Source organism: Galeopterus variegatus, unplaced genomic scaffold, assembly GCF_000696425.1.
Source record: "Galeopterus variegatus unplaced genomic scaffold, G_variegatus-3.0.2 Scaffold5098, whole genome shotgun sequence".
NCBI classification, from domain to species: Eukaryota; Metazoa; Chordata; class Mammalia; order Dermoptera; family Cynocephalidae; genus Galeopterus; species Galeopterus variegatus.
Genome location: NW_007731209.1, coordinates 17,046 through 38,733, shown reverse-complemented (window position 1 = coordinate 38,733; position 21,688 = coordinate 17,046). Strand labels below are relative to the sequence as shown.

The window sequence follows — 21,688 nt, the reverse complement described above, 5'->3', positions numbered from 1 at the left end:
TTCCTCAAGGATAGCCTTGATGGGTATAGTATTCTTGGCTGGTAGTTTTCTTCTTTTAGTATTTTGCATATATCACCCCATTTTCTTCTGGCCTATAGAGTTTCTGCTGAGAAGTCTGCTGTTAGTCGACGGGCTCCCTTATACGTGGCTTGATGCTTTTCTCTTGCTTCTTTTAAGATTCTCTCTTTATCTTTGAGCTTTGCCGGTTTGTGTCTTGGAGAGGATCTTTGAGCCTCCTTGATCTGAACGTTGATGTCTCTCCCTATACTTGGGAAGTTTCTGTTATTTTGTTGAGTAGGTTTTTCATGCCATTTCCTTTCTCTTTTGTCCAATTTCGGAGTTTACAGAGAGACCTGGCTGGAGATAGAAACTTAGGAGTCATCAGATTAGAGCTGGTATTTAAAATTATGGACCTGGTGGGATTGCAGGTTCAGAAGAGAAAAAAAGTAAGTTCAGGCTGGCTGGAGATAGAAACTTAGGAGTCATCAGATTAGAGCTGGTATTTAAAATTATGGACCTAGTGGGATTGCAGGTTCAGAAGAGAAAAAAAGTAAGTTCAGAGTTTGTTTCTGTCCTGAAGCTGACAGTATCCAGGTCAGGGCCCACGTGGTCTGGCCTTGGCCATGTCTCCAGCTTCATTCTCCACCCCCCACTCCTCACTGTCAGCCACATGGACTTCCTTTTGGTTCCTTTAATGGGCATGCTGCACCCCGCCCCAGGGCCTTGGCACTTGCTGTGTCTGCTGTCTGGATCTCATTTGTCCCCATCACCCTAAACTCAATAGTCTTAGAGTGGGCAGGTTCCATATCTTTTTGTTTATCAATATATCCCCAGTGCCTGGCTTGGCATAGATAAACCACACAATAAATACTTGTGAATGAGATGAATCCACCAACAGAATCTTCTAAGTCTGCCCAGGAAACTAGCCACTTCTCAGCTACCTGCTTACAATATCTGTCAGTCCCTCCATGGCCCTCGGGGACACTCTGCCTGAGACTGCGTGTCCTAGAGCCCGTTCTCCCCATAGCAGTCGTGGCTGCCCTGTTAAATCAAGAATCAAATCATTTCCCTCTTCTGCTGAACATCCACCAGTTGCTTTGTACTGCACAGAGATAAAAACCTAAACTCTGCTACGAGACCCTATGCTCTCTAACCCCACCTACTCCTTCAACCTTGACTCCTACCAGGACCCCCTTGCTTCCCATGCCCAGCCACACTGGCCTTCCTTGTTTTCTGGAACATACTACACTTGTTTCTGCCCCAGGACCTTTGCACTTACCATTTCTTCCATTTGGAAGCTGTTTCCCTCTGCACTGGCATTTTTGATTCCTTATCAATTAGGTCTCAATTTCACATTGCTCTCCCAACCATCTTATCTAAAGGAACCACCACCTCTCTGTCCATGTGCACATACATCACCTGTTCTGTTTTCTTCATGGCACTTATCTTGCCTGTTTTAATTGTCTACTTGTGTATTGTTTTCCCCACCAAAATGTAACATCCTTGAGAGTGACTTTGTTCTAGTGCCTAGGACAAAATCTGGCATGTAGTAGGCACTCAATAAATATTGATCAGTTGATTGAGAAAATTAGTAAATGCATGAACGAGTGTATGCATGGTGATTGTTGAAATAGCCTGTCCCTGCAGACACTTCCTGCCACCGTGGGGAATTACTGAGCAGTTGGAGGCCTGAGGTCAAGGTGCTTGTCTGCAGAGCTTGCCTCTCTGGGGCTCACCAGAGCTCCTGTAAAAATGCTTCCAAAGGCCAAGCCACAGCTTCTTTCTGGAGTAAACTGAGACTCTCCAAGAGGGCAGGACACTAGAGAGATGGTGATTTCCAGCATCTGCTCAGTCAGGGAGAATGCCAGATGAGGATCTCCCCATAACTGCTCGGCATTGCATTCAACCACAAACAATCCTCAGGCTAGACCTTGGCCCATGTATCTGATCAAAATGCCCAGTACTGGTCTGAAGCAGGATTCCCATCAGAACTGAACACCTTATGATAAAATGGAGTAAATTTTTTTTTTTCTTCCAGCTTCTCAGATTTAAGGGCAAAAGGTACTTTTGGAAGTATAGGGTGCTTGCAGATATGATTTGATTAAGATGAGGTCACATTGTATTAGGGTGGGCCCTTACTGAGTGACGGGTGTCTTTATAAGAGAAGTAGAGAAATTTGGACAGAAACGCAGATGCACAAGGAAGAAAACAATGGAGGCAGAGATCGGAGTGATGTGGCCCCAGCCAAAGAGCACCACGGATTGCTGGCAATGCTGAGAACTGGGGGAGGCCAGGAAGATCCTCTCCTAGAGCCTTCAGAGGGAGCCTGGCTCTGCTGATACCTTGATTTAGGAATTCCAGCCTCCAGAACAGTGAGAGGGTGAATTTCTGTTGCTTTAAGCCCCTCAGTTTGTGGTATTTTGTTACCGCAAGCCCAGCAGACTAGTGCAGCAGTTCCTGCAGCCACTGCGAGAAGTGTGGCAGTGGGAGGAAACAGGGGACAAGCACCCCAGCTGCTCTCTGCTCCTGCCCACCGGTATCTGTACAACTGTGGCCTCTACAGGAGTGCAGCCCAATGGCACTGTTCTAGAGTCTTGCTCTTCAAGGAAAGGGATGCTTAGGAGTGTGTGATCCTACCTGGCTGTTGTTGGTGGCTTGCAGCTGAAGGAAGGGTGGCCAGCTGTAATGGTAGGGGTGCCCCATATTCAGGGAAACCACCCTGTGGTCACCTTCTGGGAAGCAGCTCTGCCTGGTGCTTGTAGCTGCTGAGGGCGGGCTCAGAATGGGCCCAGGGTGGCGGGGTTGTGGCTTTCTCAGGAGGCACTGCTGTGTTAGTTTCCCAAAGACGGATGCTCATCCCTTGCCCTGGGTGGATGGAGCCTTGTCCCTCCCACAGTGTTTCTCCACAGGGCATTGGAGGGGGGGCACTGCTCTGTGTGTGAGACCGTCCTGTACTTCGCGGGTTGTTGAATACTTGGCATCCTCTAAACCACAGAGGCAATATCCACTTTGACATCCAAAAATGTCTGAGTATTTCACTGTGACATTTACGTATACTAAAACAACTATTTTAATACATATTCATCTTTTTACTGTCATGCCAATCTATTATCTTCCAAAAACTGCTGGGAAAGTGACCACTTTTGGAGAATGAACCAAAGGGAAACAGCTATGTCCCTAGCTCCAGTGGTGTCCTTATGAGAAGAGGAGAAGAGACACAGACACAGGGAGGAGGCCGGGTGATGACGGAGGCAGAGATGGAAGAAAGGTGTCTACAAGTCAAGGGATGCGAGGGACGCCAGCCACCCCAGAAGCTGGAGAGAGGCCTGGCAAGGTTTCTCCTTTAGAGCTTCCATGAGCTCCGAGCCAACCTTGCTGACACCTTGATTTCAAACTCCTGTCCTCCAGAACTGTGGGAAGACACATTTCTGCTGTTTTAAACAGAAGTGCCAGTTTGTGGTACTCTGTGATGGCAGCCCTTTTACACGGGCGGTCAAGGGCTGGACCACAGCAGGGCAGGCATGTAAACCTATGTAGAGTAAACCTATGCAGAGGGTGTGAGGATTTGCTTCCCAGAGATCTCTCTGGAGTCCCTGAACCCTACTCTGTAGTAAAACCACGTTCACATGTGCAGTTGTATTAGGTGACAGTGTGCAGAAGAGGCAGAGGCAGGACAGACAAGGGTTAGCACTGTGGATGCAGGAGAGATGCTGAGTCCTAATCCTGCCTGGCTTCCTGGGGTGTGGACCTGGGGATCCGTGAGGGCCAGAACTGGGTCTGTCTTTTTAAACCACTGTGTCCCCTGTACTCAGCATGGTGGTTCACAGTGGGCAGTCAACATCAGCTTGTGGAGTGTCCCCACAAATAGCTACGTCTCCTGCTCACCCGCCACGAGCTGGTGTTTTAGATCCTTACTTGATGAGTGCTTGCCTCTGCAAGGGCCACTTCAGCTTTTGTTCCTATTGTGTCTCCACCACCTGTCTCAGTAGCTGGCACACAGCTGGTGCTCTCCTGCTCACCCGCCACGAGCTGGTGTTTTAGATCCTTACTTGATGAGTGCTTGCCTCTGTAAGGGCCACTTCAGCTTTTGTTCCTATTGTGTCTCCACCACCTGTCTCAGTAGCTGGCACACAGCTGGTGCTCACTAAAAATTGAGTGGATGAGAAAAACAGAAATGGCAAACCATGGATAAATATAATAGGCTGAAACAGGCTATTTTCTCCTCTTAGATTCTTTAAAATATGTATAACAACTCAAAGAAAAATTATAATGCTGTCAGATGGAGGTTTCCATGTAGGTAGATGAGAAAACTACTTCATAAAGAGGGAAAGAAAAGACGCCAGTATGCAGGAAAGACTTTTACGTTTCACCCGGAGTGGCTGACTTTAATTCTGAATAGATCAATTAAATTTAAATATGTGTATTGAGATCCCTGGAGCAACCACTAAGAGTTAGCGATCCGTTGCCGGACACGGAAAAAAGACAAAAGACAAAAAAAAAAAAAAAAACAAACAAACAAAAAATACAAAAACAAACAAGATATTCAAATAATCCCAAAGAAAGCAGGAAAGGGAAGTAGAAGAATGAGAAAGAAGGAGCGAACAGAAGCCAGGTAGTCAGACCCAAATCAGAACTCAACAATAGCACATTAAGTGTATCCACTGTGCATGTCACTTTGAAACTAATACTTCATCTGGTCCTGGTGGCGATCTTGGAATGATGGTTTTCTTTTCTGTGTTTTAATAAACGAGGAAACTGAGGCTCGGAGAGGCTCGTAGCTCACCCTGGAGCACACAGCTTGGAGGTGTTGGGAGTGGCATTTGAATGCAGGTCTGGCTGGCCCTAATCCCCAGGCCTGACCGTGGGGTACCACAGGGATGTGATGATCACTGTGCTTGAGAAAACAATCTCACTAACTGCAGGATGAATGCTGCTACCCCGTGCTTCCAGAATTAATCAGGGTCAGGTGAGGAAGAGAAAGGCTCCCTGATAAAAGACCAATCAGAAATCAGGAAAACTCAGATTTTTGAAAGGGCTCCAACTACCTAAGATTTTCCAGTTTAAGAAACTAAGATACTGTGGTTAAAGTCTATGTCCACTCCCAGAATTCACACGACTCTGTTCTTGCTCACTCTCATACAAGTGAATGTGACTTCTGTGGAAGGGACAGGCAGTCATACGTCATTGAATACAAACAGCATAAAATGCCTCTTCTGTCTTGGTTTTGAAGATGTGAATTCAGTGAGTGCTGTGTACTTTCACCAGGTTTGACTTCTGTGGAAGGGACAGGCAGTCATACGTCATTGAATACAAACAGCATAAAATGCCTCCTCTGTCTTGGTTTCGAAGATGTGAATTCAGTGAGTGCTGTGTACTTTCACCAGGTGCTGGGTAAAAGAAAATCGTGTGCACAGAAGTGCTGCATTAATTGTACTGTGCATAGCAGATCCCACTAACATGACATTCAAAGCTTACCGTTAACTCTTGTTAGGGGAAGTGGCTTTTCCCTTAATATTCCTGTGGAGGCAAAGCAGGATCCAAAGCAGAGGACAAATCCACCTTTGATCTAATGTTGAGGAGATGATTTGATTTGCTCCACGTTCGTTCATTCCCTGTCACATCCAAGCTTTCCTTGGGAAACGGCACCTTGACATTTGTAGGCTACTTAAGCACTGGTGTTAATGTCGACATCCGGCTATAAATAGCGCCGCTTTAAAAATAAATCCTGCCACAGTCAGAGCCTTTCAGACAGGAGCATTTTTGCTGTGGTGAATAATCCTTAGTTCTTTTCAGATGTGACATCTTCCTGTGAAATATGGCACGTGCCCGTGGAAGGTATTTGTGAGGGATGTGGAAGCCGAATGTTAGGAACTTGGTGGGATTCTGTTTTTGAGTGAAAGCCGGGAGTTTCTAGACTCTGCAGGAACCCTCAGGCCCTGTGCACTCCCAGGACAGCCAGAATCGTGGCTACCTGTGGAAATCATGACAACGCCATTGCCCCCCAGGACAACACCGATTGCTCTCTGCACCGGCCCCACGACAGACTGCTCAGTGATCTGTGAACTCCAGAAGGGGGACGGGGTAACTCCAGGGCACTGCAGGAAAGGTTCTCATATGGATTGTCTTGTAGGAGGTCCCACTGAATACCAGCACACCCCACAAATATGGGCGGGGTCCTACAGGAGGCCTCCTAGAAAGTGGAGAGCTGATGCAGTGGAGAGAATGTGAGCCCAGATCAGGGAGCTGGGTTCCTAGGGTTCAAAGCCTGGCTTGATCATATACCAGCTGGGCAACCTTGGACAAGTTACTTAACCTCTCTGGGCCTTGGTTTCCTTCTTTATAAGTGAAAATAAAAATATCACCAGCCTCAAGAGTTGTCATGAAGATGAAATGTTTGCAGGTATTCAGTTCTTAGCACAACAGTACTTGTGGAACTTAATAAACATTAGATGCACTTGGAGGAGGATGAGGAAGCTGATGTCTGGAGCAGGGCTGGGTGCTGGGCAGCTCTCTGGGAAAACCATGCCAGCAGTTTGCTTACAGCAACAGGAAAGACATTGCTTGTCCTCCAGTTTGCAGATGGCAATCTAACACAAATGCTGATGAGGGTTTTAAGGGCTGTGGCCCCCATGGTTGGTTCGAGAGCTATTGTGTGGGCCCAGAGTTTCCCATTTCACTCCCCACCCTCCCCCTGAACTCTGAGCACATCTCCTTTGTCTTTCCAGTGTGGTTAAGTTCCAGGGTGGGTTTAAACTTGGCCTCTGTTTTGATCCTCTGGACCAGTGCTTCAGCCCAGAATTTCACTGGAGGCCCCCTGGCCACTCCTGTTGCTGAAATCATGGGTCTCAATTTCCCACCTCAGGTACCTTCCGGACAAGGTTATTTTCCTTGAATAAGGTACTCTGCTGACAGTGACTTTGATCTGAGGACTTTTGTTTCCTGGCCCTTGGAGAGAGATGGCAGGTGGTGGTACCTACAGAGCATGTCTCAGTGCTTCTGATATTGTAGCTCTTGACATAAACCAAGCATCGCTGCCCCACCCTGTCTCCCTGAACCCCAGTTTATACTCTTTCTACTGCTAAGAATGTGTCATTTTACTTCTGGAAAGTTTCTTTGCCTCTCTGGATGTTTTTTCTCCTCAAACAGGGAATTGAAACAGCCCCAAGGCTGTCATGATCCACCAGCCTAAAAATTCATGATGATTCAGTGTACAATATGAAACACTGCAGAATTAATGTTTGTTGCAGCCATAAAAGCTGTTGAAAAATATTTTTGTTAGGACCTTTTAAAATAAAGTTGACATAAACCTATGTCAAATTATTTTAACAACAACAAGAACAAAAAAGTAGAAATCATTGGTTTATGACATGGGAAATCTGAGCTATAGGTTAGGCTTCAGGCACAACTGAATCAAGGTGCCCAGATAATGTCATCAAGAATAGTCTCTCTGCATCTTTTATGTCTGCTTTCTTCTGTGGTCCAATTCTCAGGCAGGCTCTCTCAAGTCATGTCAAAGGTGGTGCCCAACATCTCCCAGCATGCATCCCACTGGTTTAGCAATCACAGAAGAGAATGCATCTCTATTTTTCAGTATGTCCAGTAAACACCTCAGAATTGTGATCCACTTATCTTGCTTTGGGTTTGTGTGGCCAGGGGGGCGTAGGTCATATGCAAACCCTGGAGTCCAAGACTGGGATCACTCTCTCAATACACAGGCCCTGAGAGTAGAGAAAGGATGATCTCCTCGGGGAGAATTCAGGATGCTGCTGCCACATGTACAGGGAGTCTGTGCTGGGCAGATAAAAATAACAGATGTCCACTATAGAAAAGAAAATCAATTAGATGAGAGTACTGGGGAATAACTAGAGACAGTGAAGTTTGAGCTGGGCCTGGGGATGGGTGGGTTTGTGAACATTTAGGAGGAAAGCAGATCTTAAGGGTAGAGGAAAGTCAGGGGGGTGGAAATGACCTTGAAACATTCCTGGGACATGAGAGCTGGCCCAACACAGGGGCACTCAGACACCTGCCAATGGGTCCATTGATGAACCTGAGCATGGGCAATATGTGAAAAGGCCAAGTGTTATCAAAACCATTCTCTCATCCACTCATTCATCGAGCATCTTCACAGTGTTGTGAAGGGAAGACGAAAAGTGGGATTGAAAGTTGGGGTTTGCTTCTCTTTTACATCATTTTAAAACTTTTGAGAATTGAGTTGATGGGTGCATGTCAAAAATCAAATGGAAATGTGTTTGTGTCCTGACCCATTTCTAGTTGTTTTTCAGCCTACTGAACTTTCACTGTTGGTGTTTTGGCAATAAGATTCTTGAGACAACAGGCTGGGGTGTGGGCCCAGTGAGAAGTCATCCCTGAACTTCTTCCACCTGCAAGGCTTCAAAACTCACTGAGGTTGCATGTCTGTGCCTTACCACCCAGAAGAAGAGACCACATAGACTCATGAAAGTAGCTGTCAGTCCAGGACCCACTGTCAACTGAGAATGGAACAACCTTTCCTCTTGGGAAGAAGCTTCAACACCATTCTTTTAGTGGAGGGTAGAAAAATGTCAAGCAAACTAAGGAATATTAAACCAGGCAAATTATGAACAAAGTAAACAGCCATTCTCAGATTGTACAATTTCCTGGACTGATTCATTTCTGCTTTGCAGGTTGCTAACCAAGTTCAGATTTCCATGGCTTTTTTCTTCCTGTTGTTGCAGTCAACCTGTGAAGCAGTTTTTAATCTAATTATAAAAACTCAAGTGAAAGAAATATAATATTTTCCTCCCCAAATTACTGAATTTTTCTTTTAAGACACTCATTTTGAGAGAGTGCTAGAAATGTCATGTCACTGGAGTTGGCATTAGCCTTTCTCTTCAGTCCATCAGTCAGACTTCAGTCAAAAAGCTGGAACCAATCTAGGTACTTCAAATGGAGGGATGTTAACAGAGGGGATTGGTTGCACAGGGAGTAGGACTGAGAAGCCCAGCAGGCACAGCAGGAAGCTGATACTGCCTCTGAGGCTGAAGATTTAATGGAGGTGATGGTGTTCCCAGAGCCAGAAGCTGAGGCCACGGGCAAGAGCTGCCCAACATGACCCAGGGAGGTAAAGGAGATGAAGTCCCCACCAGAGACAATTCAGGAAGCAGAGAGGAATACTTGGCTTCTCTCCCACCAGTGGCCCCTCCTGATCGATTGCCCAGGAGAAGTGGGTGAGGGAGCCTGGGAAATGTAACTCTCCAGGGTACCTTGCAGAACAGAGGCGGAGAGTGGTAGGCAGAGAGCTGTGAGACGGTGGATTGGCACGCCAAGGTTCAATTCGGGTGGGGAGGGGGGCTACATAAGGTCAGGTTGTTGGGGGATTACATCATATCCAAGCATGTAGATGCTGAGATTCATTTCATCCAGTTCTTATTTATACATATGCTGTAAAAATGCACGAGCCACCAGTCGATTTTATCATTTCAGAGACAAGGCTAAAAGTTACACAACATTGGTGTGAAGTACAAGATGTTGAAGAATTTAATGGTCCAGTTTTAAGAGTTCATGTGGACTCTTGGCTGTTGCAGTGTAGTCCAGAAGTCCCTGCCAGGCCTATTTTACAGACTCACCTGCTAGTCATAAGTTCTTTAGGGTTTCACCTCCGTGGAACTTTCCAGAAAGAGGGCTGAGAGCCCCTCTCTCCAGAATGCACCAGTTTCTACACAAGCATCGGTTATCTCAGTTTACCTGTCGACCTCTGAAGAAACTATTTTTCTGCAGATTAGAAGGGAAGCTCTGGCCTCAGTTTTTCACAAATAAATCATCAGTGTGCCATGTTCTCAATTCTCCTGCAGTGTAGGTCTGTAGACCAAGCATAGGAGGGTCCTTTGATCTGTTCTTCACGTGACCCGTTCCTCCTGAGGCAGAGGGCACAGAGTGGACTAGCTGTTTGCATGGGAAGTGGGAAAGAAGAGGAGAAGGAAAGCAGTGACAGAAAGAAACATTGTTAATATCTCAAAAATATTAACCTCACAACACTGTGATATTCTATAGATGTTTCAAAGGAGACATATATGCTGGCTACATTTAGAAAATTAATGCCATGCAGAATGAATCAGAGTGTCTTTATGTCAGGATGGGTGAGTATATTTAGCACATTCATGTGTTTTTGAGTCTTGTCGATTTCTCTCTTTTGGCTGTTTCATAGTCCTCACTAATATTAAACTCACAGCCCCCACCCCACCCCCTGAGTTATTTTTTTTCTTCTCACCATCCACCTGATTCCATGAATTTCAGCTTTCAAAGCCAATCTTTCTCCTATTTTTGGCTTAAACTTTTTTTTCTCCAACTATTTCCCTCTGCCCTTAATCTTCAAAGCTCATCTCCTGGAGGAGATATTTGGTAAATGTAGGGCTCACTCCACCAGCATGGTTTTCCTCCAGAACTATTTTATGTGTTTGGCTCACAGTTTGGACTATGGGTTGGTAAAAATGTGGGATCCCTGTTAGCAAGGATTCTGTCTTCTCTGGTCTCTTCCATTGTGAAGGTCTAGTTTCCTGACAGCCACAGAATGTATCTTCCTTCCATAACCGTTAGTTAAATTCCATTTAGCAAATGTTAATTAGGCTCTCATTGCCTATGGAGTGTGTACATGAGAGTGGAGATTTTTCTAGTCCAATTGAGAAAGTGAAAATTACACAAAATTAATCAGAACAGTACAAAGCAGGTTACAGTCCCAATGCCAAGTAATAATAGAAACTGTACGTGATGTAGGGAGAGAGGCAAGAGGGGGTGTGGGCTGGAGTGCTGGGTGGAGATGTTCTAGATGAGGCACCTCATCTGTGCCATGCTTTATTCTACCTCACCTTGTGCTATGGACCATTCTAGGCCGTGGGGTGCACCAGCAGACAGGAAAGTGTGTTCTCTAATCTCCCAGGTCTCTCAGGTAAGGAGGAAGCCATAGAATAAACATATAAATAAACCAAATAATCTCTGATAAGGACATATGCTGTGAAGGCCCAGCAGTGTGAAAATGTAGGGACAAGCATTTCACAGTGGGAGTGGCATATGCTAAGACCTAGAGGTGGGGATGACCTGGGTGTGATCATGGCACTGAGCAGAGGCTGGCGTGGTGAAAGCACAGTGAAGAAGGGGCAGAGGAAAGAGACTGAGTCAGAGGACTGAGCCCCTGTCACTGGGGAGCCCACCAGCTGTGATGAAGAGTCTGGATTTTGTTTTGAGCACAATTGGCAGTCATTGTGCCCTTTAGGAAGAGTGGCTATGGAAGTGATTTCTCTTTTGGAGCAAGCCACTCTGGGGGTGCTGTTTGAGGCAGGCAGGAAGCCCCACTGAGCGGTCTGGTCATGGTCCAAGGCAGAGGTGACAGTGGCTCACCTGGAGGTGGAGGCAATGGATGTGGGAGAAAACAGCAGACATAGGGCAAAAGGCTGTGGTGCAAATGGAGGATTTTTTTTAAAGATTTGGAGGTTGAACAAAGAAGGAGAGTGGGGTTCAATCACGACTCTGCTTTTCAGCTGGGGAAGCTGAATAGATGATGGTATTTGCTGAGAGGGGGCAGCCTGGGGAAGAAACTAGTTTGAGAAAGAAAACCAAGAATTCTATTTTGGCCATGCTAAATTTGAGCTTCCTCTTGTACATCCATGTGGAGATGATAAGTAGAATGTTGAAGGTGACCGTAGGGATAAAGATTTGGTGTGGAAGCGTGAGTTTATGCACAGCCGGGAAAAGCGCAAAACCAGGTGGATCACCTTCCCTCGTGCAGCGGCCACTGCATATTTAGTGATCAGGCAGGAGAGGACAGGAGCTATGGCAGAGGTCAGAGCAGGAGGGGAACCCACAGACGTGGTCCCTGGGCCCAGAGTTGCAGTGTGTCTAGGAGGACCAGCCCGTGTCAGATGCTGCTGAGAGATCGGGTCTGATGGGGCACAGAAGTGACCACTGGCTTGGGCAGCAGGGAGCTCCTGGGTCATCTTAGCAGGAGGACTTCAGCTGAGCGACAGGAGGGAAGCCAGACTGAAAAAGCTTGAAGAGTGAGTGGTAAGCAAGGTCATGGAGCTAGTGAGAATCAACCCTTTCCAGACGTTTTGTTGACAGGAGAAGCAGCAGAGGGAGGGGATGCAGACTTCGAAGGGATGGGTAAGATTTAGAGAGATGGACAGTGGAGCTGAAAGGAAGTTCCCAGCCAACTTGCCCTCCGCGCTGCTGCATTCATTACGATTAACTTCTGACATTATATCCTCCGAGGCGTACATATATTTACATACTTATGCTTTTCTGACGACTTCATACTGACTCAGCTCATTAGCCTAAGAAATTTGAAAGCTATTTTATCCCAGTTGTTTTCATCTACCTGATCTATATAAACCATCACCTCCCCTTCGCCTGTAAGCAAGAAGCCAACAAAAGCGTCTGCCGCCCCTTTGTCCTCTAGTGATTCTGAAGCCCGCCGTGCCATGCCTGGAACTATTTCCATATTTGGTTAATGTTTTTAATGAACCCTTGTAAGGAAAATGGTTTCCTCCTTTCACTAATAACTTCCTTCCCAAAGCTAAGCAAAGATTACACAGGCCACATTTGGCAGTGCCCAATTCCAAAATAAACAGAAGCACAAAAATTAGCTAGAACAATAGTGTAATTAAACAGCTGCATAATTGTTTGTCCAAACCAGGTTGGAAGCTTGGGAGCCTGAAAATGCCAATCTGCCCCTTGCTGTGTTTCAAGATGAAAATGGCTGTTCATAGGCTGTCTCAATCCAGAAATAGGGTAGTGCTTGGGGACATACTGGCTTCAAATTTTGACATTCTTGGGACAATGTCTAGGCTCTGCCACCTTCCAGCTGCGTGGCCGTAAGCATATTGCTAGATTCTCTGAGTCTGTTTGCCCTACTGTAGAATACTGACCACACACCCAGATCTCAGCACTAAGTGAGATAATGCATGGATTTAGCAGAGTGCTGGCACATAGTAAGTGCTTAATAAATGGCAGCTGCCATCTTCTTGTCACCATCATCTTACCAATGCACTCACAGTCACTCACAGTCCTGTTGGTAGAGCCCCTTCCACCATGCACATGAAATTTAACATTACACAAAATGACACAAGTTCAGTGAGAAGGGGTTTCTTATGCTGAGTTAAATGTAACACCGGGATCTTAATAGGCACCAGGTACTGTTCTAGCTCATGTAATATTAAAACACCTCTGTGAACTTAGTGTTAATGAATGACTAACTAATCAACATCCGTTATCTCATTAATTATTAATCAGCATTGTTGAAAAGATAATAATGATGAATAATTAATGCAAAAGAAGAACATGAAGCCCAGAGATGTTAAGTCACCATCCTAAGGTGATGGAGCTGGTGAGCCGCAGATGGGACGTGAGCCTGGGTGGTCCAGCTCTCAGGCCCTGCATTATGCCCTGTGCTGCCCAGGAAAGCCAGAAGTGCCTCTCCACCGTCACTGTGGTGTCTGTGCTGTCCCTGCAAGCACCTGTCAGGGAGAGCTTGGAAAGTTTCAGAAGGTGGAGGAGACCAGTGTGGACGATGGGGGGAGGGACAGGCAGTGAGCTCCATACTTCAAGGGTGCAGCATCTGTGCTGGGTGGCCCATTCCAGGGGTAGGGACACAGCAGGGGACAGGTGCCCACGCCCATTCTAGGGGGAGAAGCAGACCACAGGCAAGTAGAGTATGCAGGATGTCAGGTGCTGGTAAGTGCTCTGGAGCAGGATAAAGCCATTTGGAGAATACGGAGTGCTCAGGATGGGGACAGGTGAAAGGCAGCCAGTGAAACAGGAAGCTTCAAGAGAAGGTGATACTTGGGTAAAAACTGGCAGTGAGAGAACAATCTCTTCCAGTGGCTGGAGCAGAGTGTGCCTGGCAGAGGGAACAGCACATGCAAAGGTCCTGAGGGAGAAGTTTGCCTTGAACAGCAAGAAAGCCAGTGCATCGAGAGCAAAGTGTGAGAGGCAGAGAGCGGTGGGAGAGATGGGACAGAGGAGGCAAGAGGCAGGACCCCTGGGCTGTCAGCTTCCAGAGATGGCCTGGGGTGGGCATTAGCCATGCTGGCCAAGAAGACCTAAGAGGGAGCCAAATGGCATACTCTGGAGAGACACTCCTCCCTAAAGGGATGGAGAGGAAGGTCCTCCTCCTCCACAATCCTTTCTTCCCCTGGAACATTGTCCACGCTGCTAAACAAGTGTTTGGGGAATGTTCTGGAGCTCACTGTAGCCCTCACACCCTCATGGCCCCGTTCATGGCATGGCTTAGTGATGCTTCCAGGTGAAAACTGGACGCATCCCAGCACCATGCTGTTCCCACTGCCGGGAAGACTCTCCCTGACACAGCCATATGGAAGACTGTCACCTGCTTTGGGTCTCTGCTCATGCACTGTCTTCCTGGTGGGGCCTTTCCAGGCCACTTCATCCAACACTGCAAGCCTCTGCCATGACTGAAGCTTGTGCCCCATCCTATCCTGCATTTTTCCCCATAACACTCAGGACCACCTAACACACTACATATTCTCTAATGTCTTGATTATATTTGGATATGGTCTGCCTCCCCCTCTAGAATGTTAGCTCCAAGAGATCTGGTTTTGTGTGCTTTGTTTTCACTTTCTTTGTTGTTATTGCCTTCAGAACCTAGCATGGTAACTGGCACAGCACACGTGCTTGTAGGTATCTGCTGAATGAATGAGAAGTGGGTGAGTGAATGTGTGTTGTAGATTAACTTGACATCTCATCATTGTGTTAGGTTGAATCTAGTATGAGGCTAAATGAAATAGCCATTCTTGAAAGTCAAACATGGTTGAATACCAATGTGAGAGGTTCAGCCTAACACTCATGATTAGGATCTGGCATTTTCTTGTTCATTTGCAAAGCCCTTATGATCATCTCCCACCACTGAAATGCTCATTCATGAAGGCAGACTTTTGCTGCTCCATATCCCCAGCTTCTCGGCACATAGTAGGTCCTTAATAAATATTGGCTGAATGAATAGAAATACAGAGTTTAAAAATGAATGAATACACAGAATAGAAATATTCCCCTCTAGAACCAGAAGCTCCACACGAGTGGTCCTTGCTACCCTTTGAGCAATCCCATGAAAGTCAGCAGAGAACAAGCAGCATTCATGAGCTCTGGGCCCTTAAAAAGGATCCTCATACCAGAGAAAAGGCAGCCATGTGCTCTGAGTCAGTGAACCAGCGTGTGGGGAGGAATTCCCAAAGTTTCTCCAGGCTCAGAGAATTCCTGTCATATCTGGGAGTTCTGTTGGTTTGCTTGTCTTAGTGACTGTCCCCCTGCTCCTGCAAATGCCTTGTGATCTGGGATGCCGTTTGTGAAGTCACAGTGACTTCGTGTGGTTGGATGGAAAGTTGAGCCTGTCATAGGGAGATAGAAACTGCTACACCCAAATTGGTCATCACAGCTGGGCAGGACCAGAAGAACCATGTGCCAAGGCTGGATCTTAGGGCACCACACAGCAGATCACCCGCTCTCCTGCCCCAGAGGGTCAGGACTGGTCAGGCTCAGACAGGAGTAGATGTGGGTGGATGGATGTGTAGTATTGCCTGGTCTATCTTGACCTGTCCTGCCCCAATGTGAATAGGTTAAAATAATGGACTGAAATGTTTGTGTTCTGGGGGGTTTTGTTTATATTTTGGGGGGCTCTATTTTCCCAGGGCCCTGGGTTGTGAGAGTTTCCATAGCAATGGCAAAACCACCATTTGTCTGCCAAGGTACAGGATAATTACAGCTTCTGAGTTAACCGGGAGTCTCTCCGGGAGACAGTAGAGGGGACACTGAGGTCGTTCAGCTTAAAATGGGAAGAAGGATCCAGCATGGGATGTCGCCCTGCCTGAAACATGGGATGGAAGGAAGATTTCACATTTTAAATTCAGACAAACCAAATCATGCACCAACTGCAGCATTCTGCAAAATGAAAAATGGAGACCTTCCCCATCTTCAGTGAAAATGGTTCAGCTCTAAGATATTTCCCAGAAGAAAGTAGCTTTCAGTGGCAGTAGGTGGGGTGGACTTTGGGAAAATGGTAAGAAGAATATAATTTGTGTCTCAGCCTCCACCCTATGTCCCCATGACCATCCCAGCCCGGGACCCCCAGCACCTGCTTCTTCACGGTCTTCCTTGCTTGAGGGTGAGTTGGCAATGGCATCAAGAAATGATGTCAGTGACCTTCTCATGGATGTGTGCATCTTTCCTCATGACTGCAAAGGCTAAGACTCCAAAACTAACTAAAAATAATTAAAAGACTAAAAGTTAATAAAGTAGAAAAATAATAAATAAAAAATGAACCAGTTCAAGCCAAGGAGAAGGTATGTTGGGTCCCCCATCCTCCTGTCATGCCCAGGTGCCTCCTTGCTCCATAACATGGGGTATCCATGTTCCCCTCAGCTGGCAGGTGACACCAGGAGGGGCAGGTCCTGAGGATAATGGTGACAGGAGGGTATGTGCTATCCAAAGGCAGCAGTTCTGACTTGCTTCCATCAGTCATATCCAGCGTATCAGTCATATCCTGGCATACGTGGCTAGCTCTTCCCATTTTTAAAGGAATCTGGACTTCTATTTAAAAGATCCAAATTTTAACATGTTGGCAACAAAGTCACCTTTTACGTACATTTCATAATATAAAAATATTTAAAAGGAAATGAAAATTACATTCAAACATTTTGCACCTGGTTGCCTACGCTCTTTGGAATGTCTAGAGGGCAGGGTGCCATGAAATGGTTCCCATGATGGGTGACCCTGGATGGGAGAGAACCCATCAGAAGTGGGGGAGAGAGCAGCCACTGCTTGAGAGTCCACAGGGAAGAGTCAAGCCCTGGGCCACAGGGATTTCAACTCTACCCTCCCAAGGAGGACACACAGGTTGTCACGAGGAGAGGACGGAGCCAAGAGCATAGCTCTTTCTCTCAGTCCCTTCAATCTCCAGAAAGTAGGCCTGGCTGATCAGGTCCTCCTGAGGACCTTCCCAGATGGGTAAATGAAGGACTCGTAGGGGCTCAGCACCCCGGCTCATCAGGGTGACCCTGAGATCTGGAGGCTCCATTGAGCTGTGGACTCTGGGTTTGAATCCCAGATGACCATCCTCTTACAAGCTGTGGGCAAGGACTTTTCTGTACCTCAGTTCCCCCTTCTGTAGAATGGGGCTAGTTACAGTCCCTACCTCATATCATTATTATGGGGATTATATGACTTTAATGTGGGTAAAAATCCTGGAACAGTGTGGGTACAGGTACGTAGGAAAAGATCAATAAATCTTGGCTATTTATTTGCAAAGCACTGAGGTGGAAATGAAGAGAAGAGAGAGATCATTTTTTCAAAACAAGGAAAATGAGGGAATTACCTTTGCATGAGTACCTCAGGTTCTGCTCAAATGCTCACTGCATTTAAAATATAGCAAGTAAAAACAGGAGGCGGAAGCCTTGTTAGTATCAGGGTTTTCCCTCACTGTGATCTGCCACCCTCTGGAAAACCCCAGGGAAGCAGAGGTGGGTGCCCCACATGGCACTGAGATGCTCCTGGGGAGTGGCTGGGCTGAGGCAGAGCAGAGCTGGCGATGCATGACACCGTGCAGTGGTGGGGGCCGGCTCCTGAGCTCACCAGACCTCCCCCTGTCCCCACAGCACATGCGAGAGGCCGCGGAACGGCGGCAGCAGCTGGAATTGGAGCATGAGCAAGCCCTGGCTGTTCTCAACGCCAAGCAGCAGGAAATCGACCTTCTGCAGAAGGTAAGCCCAGGGGGCACTGGGCACCTGTGCACGTGGGAGGGGGCACAAGGGATGGGGTGGGGTGCACGGTGGGCTGGAGGACCCTGTGAGGGTCGTCTGTGCTGTGGCGGGAGTGACTGCTCACCCACAGCCTTGGGTCATGGGCTGGGGAGTGTCTCTCTTTTCTTGCACAGAAAGATTCAGTCGTTTTTCTTTCCTGCGTACTGTGGTTTTTCTTTAGTGGACCTGTATTCACAGTCTATAATGCAAAAACAAATGAAAAGCTCAAACATCTGATTCTGGTGAGACTGTAAGGAAAAGGACACTCTTACAGATTTCTGGCAGGGATGTGAGCTGTTCAGCTCTTGGGGAAAGCAACTGAAGCATCAATTCAAACTAAAAATGCACCTAGAATTTGACTCTGCCACCCCCATCCTGGGAATACACCCTGCAAGAAACGCAGGAACCAATTCAAAAGTGTTTTTTGTTGTTGTTGTTGTATTTTGGCTTTTTGCAGTGCTGTTGTGTGGGGTATGTGGTGGAGAACTGGAGTAAATTGAATACTCAGCACGGGCAATGGTCATATACATTGTGATCCATTCATACCGTGGACCACTATGATGTCATTAAAAGGAATAGTTTTGGTTTATATCTGCTATCTTGAGGCTATTTACATGATGTTATGAAGTGAGCAGATCAAGTCACAGGTCAGTATTTATAGCATGATCCCACGAACATAGGAAAAGAGAGAGAGGGAGGAGATAAAGAAAGAAAAGAGAAAGGGAGAGAAATAGAGAAAAGAGGAGAGAAAGGAGAGTCAACAGGGAAGGAGGGAAAGAAGGGACTGAGTGACTCAGGATTGTCCCTTCTCAGCACCTGGGATGGTGATGGGGGGACTGAGAAAGTTAACTCCCCCCCCACTTCAGTCATCAGCCATGGTCCTACTGTCTCTCACCAAATGCATAGGAAGAAAGACCCCTCTCTCAGAGCCAAGGGGCTAGGGGTGTCCCCTGTGAGAAGCTAGAACCCGGACCCCTGTGAACACTTCTCACCTTGTTTCTTTCTCGATGTCCAGTGTCCCCCACCCACCCCCACCTGCTGCTCCTCCTTGCAGTGTATATCTAACTGGGGCAGACAGAGGAATGGGAGCAGATGGGCTGGCTTCCAGTTGGCCCAAGGCTGGGCCGCTGGGGATGGTGGCCGGGCTGCAGCCCCCTGGCCCAGCGCAGGCTGGAATGGGCAGCAGGCAGCGCTTCTGCCATGCATGTAGCCCTTCCACCCATCTGACAGCCTCTCTAGGTCCTGGATCTGAAAATAAAGGACACACGATCAGTTACCCAACCTGGCTGGTGATAGGAATCTGTCGGAGTTGTTTTTCTCCTCCAGTTTATTAGCAGAGCTTGTCACAACAGGTGGACAGCTTCTGATGCCATTTCTCTAATCATTTATCAAGACCTCATACTAAGGATAGATTTCATTAAGCCAGCACTGATGGGGACCGTCAAAGCCCTTATCAACTGTCATAATAAGTTGATTGGCAACCGACAAGTAATATTTCACTAGATGTTATCCAGAAAGGATATTACTGGGACACCGGCAGAAATATTACTCTTTTCTTCTCCTGCTGTGCCTAAAGGACCTTTCCCATGCCAGGAGACGCCTGGATGGTACCTGCCTTCATTCACTGCAACTCCAAAGGCCATGTCCCTAGGCAGGGTCTGTCTGAGACAGATAATACGCTGCAGAAACACAAATATTGTCCAGTAAGGTGACAGGATGTTTTTTCCCAACAGAGCATTCTCGAGAGCTTAGAGTTATATTTACTAAGCTTTTGATGCCAAGAAGAATAAACTGTAACCAACTCTGTTATTCAGCTTCCATGATCTCTTTTGTGTATTTTTCAGTTTCCTTTGCTCCCCACCCCCACCCCACATCCATCGTTGTCTTTATTTTGGACACGCGGATGCTTCATTGTTGGGGGTGGAGGTGGGAGCAGAGGAAGAGAAACGAGCATTCTCGAGAGCTTAGAGTTATATTTACTAAGCTTTTGATGCCAAGAAGAATAAACTGGAACCAACTCTGTTATTCAGCTCCCATGATCTCTTTTGTGTATTTTTCAGTTTCCTTTGCTCCCCACCCCCAGCCCACATCCATCGTTGTCTTTATTTTGGACACGCGGATGCTTCATTGTTGGGGGTGGAGGTGGGAGCAGAGGAAGAGAAAGTAGATGAAATACGAACATGCTAATTTTGCCATTTCTTAGAAACTCTGATTTTTTAAAAAAGCATCAGAAGAGGAAGGTGGAATTTTGAGTGGATTGAGGTTGGTGACTCCTTCCCAGAGCTCGTGTTTCCATTTGATTTCCACCGTGGACGGTCCTCGTGTTGCTCTTGCTGACCTGGTCAGTCGTTCATGCTCCAGATGTCCATAGTTGGTGTCAGCCTCTCAGAAGTTGTTCTAGAACACAGGGGCACAGCAGCGAGTAAGATGGGGCCTCTGTCCTTGGACTAAAAGCACATGAACAAGCAAATGAAGAACTGAGTCAGTCCAGACAAGGACAAGAGCCCCAATTCTCTTACCCAGCCTCACTTAACATCGCTGCATGGGTGACCTGACATGTCATGTCCCAGTTGACCTCCCTCTGTCCTTCCCAACACCTGCTCTTCCAGCTCTCTTCCCCAGGCTCCATAAATGGCAGCATTTCCTTTTCTGCAGAACGTTTTCTCTTCCCTGGAGTTAATTGCTTCTTGTGTGTCTGCCTAGCTTTCTGTGTACCCAGCACTCTTTTGTTCCCAGACTCCCTGCTGGAGCTGTAAAATTCCTCCCAAGAAGCCCTCAGTTTTTGAAGAAGCTTCTTACTCTGTTCTTCCTCTTGGGGACTCCTGCCTGGAGTCCCGGCCCCTTTCTCCAGGCTGGTGGCTCCTGAGGCTGAGGCAGAGTCAGGGCCCTGGGAATACCCTTCATCAACATCTTGGGAATCCCTTTATGCTTCCCTGTACTTGGCTTGATCCTTTGCTTCCTGGATCCCATGATATCCTATTCCTTGACACACAGCATGCATATGTAGCCAGGAGTCTATTTTCCTTGAAATGCAGGTGGATTTTGCCACACTTCACAGTACTTGGAGATTCCCTTGTTGTATCAGCCTCACCTCTAGACCCAGCCACCCTAAGAAAGCACTGGGAATCCAGGCATCTAATATCAGGGACCCGAAGCCCAGCACCTCATCCAGTATCCCTCTCTCCCCATCAGCTCACTTCATCCCCCTGCCCAAATGGTGGTTGAGAGAAGCATGTGATTTAACATGCAAGGGAAGTGGGTGTTGAATGAACAAGAAAGAATAAAGGATCAAGCTGCCCGTGGCTATCCTAATGGGAATTCAGGCAAGATGAGACCCTGCTTGTCTCAGGTAGCTGGGTGGAGGGCACAGTCCCATCTGCTGGCAACCACAGGCTTTCCTGACACCTGTGCTTCGTGGGGAGTGGACAGTGAGTGCTCCTTCACAACTCCTGCCTTTCATTCATTCATCAGACATTCATGGAGAGCCTCGGGTCAGCAGTATCCCAGGGATTTGTTGTTCAGACAGTGTGAGAGCACAGTGGATGCCAACAGCAATAATAAAAGCTGCACCTCTGAGTGTTTATTCTAAGTGCAGAATGTTCCAGGCCCAGTACCTACCATGCAGGTGCCACCTCATTTAAGCCCCCACCGCCCGCTGCTGCCTGCTGCCCATCACCCTCCCCTCCCCTATCCAGCTGCAGACACGCTGTCCCTCTGTCTGTCCTTGGTCACTCCAAGACCCCTCCTCTCTCAGGGTCTAGTCTCCACATAATTGCAGAACTGGTTTGTTTTTGTCACTGAAGTCTCCATGCCCTGCCAGACACAGGGCACATCACCCTGCTCAGTGATGCCAACTCGTGCTTGCTCACGAATTTGTCTATTTGCTTGTTGCCTGTCTCCTCCCATTGGAA

At 47.2% G+C, this 21,688-nt stretch overlaps 1 protein-coding gene across 1 annotated transcript in view; it reads left to right on the top strand.

Annotated features, from left to right (window-relative positions):
* The window catches only part of LOC103604350, a gene marked incomplete at its 5' end in the record, with an annotated part of 155,097 nt that overhangs the window by 124,861 nt on the left and 8,548 nt on the right, over window positions 1–21,688 (top strand). Inside the window, one exon of the mRNA XM_008588909.1 lies at window positions 17,634–17,738. Within this exon, the coding sequence (XP_008587131.1) occupies window positions 17,634–17,738 (105 nt within the window). The remainder of the gene's footprint in view (window positions 1–17,633; window positions 17,739–21,688) is intronic.